Raw genomic sequence first — 4,562 nt, 5'->3', positions numbered from 1 at the left:
AATCTGGCGAGACTGGTGGTTAAAATAGTCTCTATTGATCGATATCAAGATGATCTCATTCTCCTGTTGCACACTAAGTCATCAGTAACTTGATATTACAGACAGAAAAACGTCTGACTGCGCGGAGAGACCGAGATCCAAAAAGTCTGGAAAGTCTTGATTAATTGAATAACGAAACAAACGAGACTGATTTCATAGAACACGGATAAAGTCCCAGTCTGTCCCCCGCGCGCCGCATGGCACCGGGACCCGCGCTGTTGCACCCACACTCCGCATCGGTCTCCACCAGCCGCCCCTCCCCGCCCCGAGAGCGCGCGCTTACCTGCAGGAGCCAGTGGCAGGTCTCGCCGATGAAGGGGAATCCCATGGATCCTTTGGGCATGGGCAGCTTGCAGTTTTTATCCCGCGTGGCCGTCCACCGGAGCTGCCACAGCTGCTGGGACACGGCGAGGAGCAGAGCCATGGACACCAGGCAGGCGGCCAGGGTGGCCAGAGCCGAGACGAGGTCGAAACTGTCGAAGAGCATGGTGATGGAGAGCCCGGCGGCCCCTCTGGAGCTCTGCACGACTTTCACAAAGAATAACAAAAAAAACAAAAAAACAAAAAATGGGAGAAAGTTGCGCTGAATCTTTTATATCTGTGACAAAAAAAAAAAAAACAAAAAAAAAAAAAAACAGGTAGATGTGGATCCTCGAGGTGGTTTGGATTTCAAGAAGTTGTTTCTTTTGCATAAAAAGCGCAGCGCTCCTTTACGCACTCCAAAGCGCCCCGGAGGTGACAAGAGGCGGCTGTGTTCAGAGAATGAATGAACTGTGTGGAGTGAAAGTTTTTCCCCTCTCAGGTGCTTCGGATCTCTTTCTTAAAATAGTCACAAAGTGGCGTTTCTGTGCCTCAAAAGTGCAAATCAGTGTCGGCTGAGCGGAGGAGATGCCACAGGTGAGCTGACTCCTCTTCAGTGTCCCACCTCAGCTTATAAAGTGGAAAAAAAGAAGACTTAAAACACACTTTGTTTTAGTGATTTAAACAGTTAGGACACTTGACTGGGGACTGTCCTGCTGTTTGAAGTTTCATCTTTAGTCTCGGTTGTGGCTGACTGACTTTAAATGAAGTTGGAAAAAAACAAAGTCAGAAAGTTGAAAAATCTGAAGGTGACACGTTAATGTGAAACACCGGGACACCCTGGGACACGTGGAAAAAGTGAAGCCGAGCCCTGGAAACTGACAAGGGGGCTTTACTTTCTCAAACTTCTCGAGGGATGGAAAGACTTGGTTCAGGGGGGGAAAAATTTAAAGAAAACTCTTCCAGGAATCGGGTCTCTGTCAACTCCAAAAAAGAAGTATTAAAAAAAAAATAACAACAACAATACAAAGAAAATTTAAAAATTTAAAAAGCCGCTTTGCAAAAAGTTTTAATCTCTCTGGAGCGCGAGGAACGTGAAGTGGAGACGTTTAAGATCCGTGAGCGTGCAGGAGTGAAAAGGTGCGCAGGAGATGCTCAGCAGCCACCGTCCTCCTTCTGCTTCTCTTACTTTCTGTCGTCCACTCTCCTCTCTGTGTACCTTTCTGTTTCTGAGAGCCTCCTCTCTCTCTCTCTCTCTCTCTCTCTCTCTCTCTCTCTCTCTCTCTCTCGCTTTCTCTGGCTGCCTATACAAGTCACCCTCAGTGTGTGTGTGTGTGTGTTTCTGTCTGAGTGTGTGTGTGTGTGTGTGTGTGTGTGTGTGTGTGTGTCTGTGCGCGTGGATCCGTGCGTAAAGAGTTTGTGTGTGCGTCAAGCCAGAGGCACCAATGAGTGTTTATATAGTGCGGAGGCAACTGGAAGGCGAATAGGCGGCCAAGGGCTCCCGTCGCCCCCCTCCCACCCCACCCCACCTCGCTGCAGCGTCGGCTAGCGAGGCACTCCTCCTCCTCCTCTCCTCCATCCCTCCCCTCTGCTCCACCTCTTTCAGCTCCTGGAGCAACCCCTCCCCTCCCCTCAGAAGGAGGGGTGGTGTAAAGTGAGCGGCAAGCGGCGCAAGAGGAGAGGAGGCTTGGAGCGTGCTGCAGCTGGCGGAGGGCCAGAGAGAGAGAGAGAGAGAGGCAGAGAGAAACGGTGCTTTGCAGTAACTTTTATGACTTCTGTCTCTGCGCGCTGTTGAACCGGTCACCTGCAGGCTGAGGCAGCGCTGCGCTTTCAGCAGAATCGATGTCACCTCACGTTTAATAACTGGTATGATCAGCTGATTACAAAATCAAGAACACATTCCATAACAGTTATTCAAAATACTACAGTATCGTGGTAAAAAAAAACATCTGGTTCTCTCCCAGACGCGCCTTTACGCACGTAGTTTGGTGCGTAATTGTTGGTCACATCCTGCTTATTTTAGATCAGTGTCTTCAGTGCATGTTTCTGCTGCATCATTTGGACATCAATCATTAACATGATTTCGTGCCAAATGGATCAAATCTGTTAAAAAAAAAAATAATAATAATAATAATTATTATTTTTTTTTATTTTTTTTTTTTAAAGGAGTAGTTGGGGAACAGTTGGGGTCTTGCTCAAAGGAACGTCAGCAGTGACAGAGAAGATTCATTCAGCTCATCTATTTTTTAGTTGTTTTCTTTCCTTCTTCATTTATATCCTTTATCTTGTCTGATTTTGTTACATCATCTCATTTTTTATCTTTACACAGGCATCACAGTTCAAGAGAGTTGTTTCACTTTCTAGGACTTTTTGCTTCTTTCTACAGTTCTCATCCTTTAATAGTTCCTTCTTTCTCTTTTCACTTTTAAGCCTCCATATTTGCATGTTTCTCATATACCCTGTTTATGATTATGAATATATATCATTTCTGCCTCATCAGTGGGCCTAATTTTTCCATCACGCTCCTCATTTCTCCTCTATTTCCCATCACACTTGTGTAATTTCTGCAGAATAAAAAGGATTTTAAACCAGCAGACTGACCGCGGTGACCACGAGTCTGTCTCTCGTCCTCGTGTCCCTGGTTCTGTCCTTCCTAACGCTGGGGGAAGCCAGAGCTGCTTCACCAGCTCCTTCCAAAGTAAATGGTCGGCTTCAATCAGGTCCTCATTTATTGATTCATATTGAACCTCAGCTGCTCTCTTGTCTCTCTTTCTGTCTTATTTTAGTCTCCACTGTTTGTTTTCACATCTGTGTCTTTTTCATGTACACAACTGCTTTTACTTTGGTTTCCCCCCTCCCCTCCCACCACCACCACCACCACCACCTTCCTCATCCCTCCTCATCCTCTTGCTTTTTCCTGTCCGTCTTTACATCCTGTGTTTAAGCTCAGAACAGAGAAGGAGGGATTTCTTCATTTTTCCTCTCTTTCACTACATCTCTCTTTCCCTCTCTCACACTCGCCTCTCAGTCGGCGGCTCAATGCTGCCGCCTAGCGGAGAGGAATCACACGGCAGCCGGCCAGAGAGAGAGGAGGAGGAGGAGAGATGAAGAGGAAATGATAGGAAAGAATAGAAGATAGAAGTTATTTAAATAGAAGTTACAGGAGCATCTCCACTTTCTCTTACTGGTGAAAGAAGTTCAGTCTCTCTGTAGATACCTCATCAAATATCTGCTGACATGACCAGAACGGTCTAACGTGTGACAGAAACAGACGTTGTCAATCAATTCTTACATTTCTATTAAATGCTTCTTTGCTGCTTTCTTCAGCTTTCAACTTTTTTTTAGTTTCTCTTTGAGACAACAGCAACTTCACAACCACTCAAAATGTTATGTCTTCAGGTTTGTCCCAGTATTTAAAGGCGAATCAGTAATTTCTGAGCCACATCTGCTTTAAAAGACAGCTCTTTAGCCAAAAAAAAAAAAAACTACACCCAGAAGCAGGCTTTTATTGTGGCGGGACACCAAGCACCTCAAAGAGAAAGGCGAGAGTTCATTCTTTATAAGTAATGAATCCTCTGCTTTAGCACTTGGAATATAAAGTACAGGTGAATGCTGACGGTGCAGAAAAAAATCTTAAAGTTTCACCCAAGTACCACGTTTTTCAGTATAAGAAATAAAAGGTTTATTTCTGACAGCATCAAACGGTACAGTGTGGTAGCATTTTGTCCTCCGGTTTAACCCCTTTGATATATCAATGTCATTGATTTTGTGCCAGCATTTATAACAAGCGGGCCAAAACAAGACTATATAGACATGTGTGTTTGACCTCGGCGACTCATGGATTAGAGTAAAGAAAAGACCGTATGTAATGCAATGTATGTAAATCCTGCAGAAAAACAACCTGAAGGGTTTTAATCCGCCGCAGTCACACACAGCAGCACCTATTGGTCTGAGCAAGAGTCACACACGAAGCTTAAGAAAGTACAAACTTACATGTATGTATGTTTATAAGAAGTTCAGGAAGTCATTCTGTGTCTGTGTTCTGAAGAGCTCCAGTTTTTATTTTTATTTTATGACTAATGATTTCACAATAAAAGCCAGACGTGACCGCACATTTTCAACTTCTGCCCGACAACATCTTGACCCAGACAAGATTTCACAAAAGTTGAGTCACTCTGGAAAAGTGACCGTAGGTGAGGTGGAGGGAGTGTCAGCACCACGGA

The 4,562-nt window shown here is 44.9% G+C and overlaps 1 protein-coding gene across 1 annotated transcript in view; it reads right to left on the bottom strand.

Annotated features, from left to right (window-relative positions):
- The window catches only part of cyp26b1 (cytochrome P450, family 26, subfamily b, polypeptide 1), a 32,797-nt gene extending 31,062 nt beyond the window's left edge, over window positions 1-1,735 (bottom strand). The window contains exon 1 of the mRNA XM_069172157.1: window positions 323-1,735. Within this exon, the coding sequence (XP_069028258.1) occupies window positions 323-526 (204 nt within the window). The 5' untranslated portion in view covers window positions 527-1,735. The remainder of the gene's footprint in view (window positions 1-322) is intronic.
- Between the last annotated feature and the right edge of the window lie 2,827 nt (window positions 1,736-4,562).

This window comes from Embiotoca jacksoni, unplaced genomic scaffold, assembly GCF_022577435.1.
Source record: "Embiotoca jacksoni isolate LCO1_2020_lvr unplaced genomic scaffold, fEmbJac1.0.p SCAF_51, whole genome shotgun sequence".
NCBI classification, from domain to species: Eukaryota; Metazoa; Chordata; class Actinopteri; family Embiotocidae; genus Embiotoca; species Embiotoca jacksoni.
This window is presented reverse-complemented; position numbering and strand designations above follow the sequence as displayed.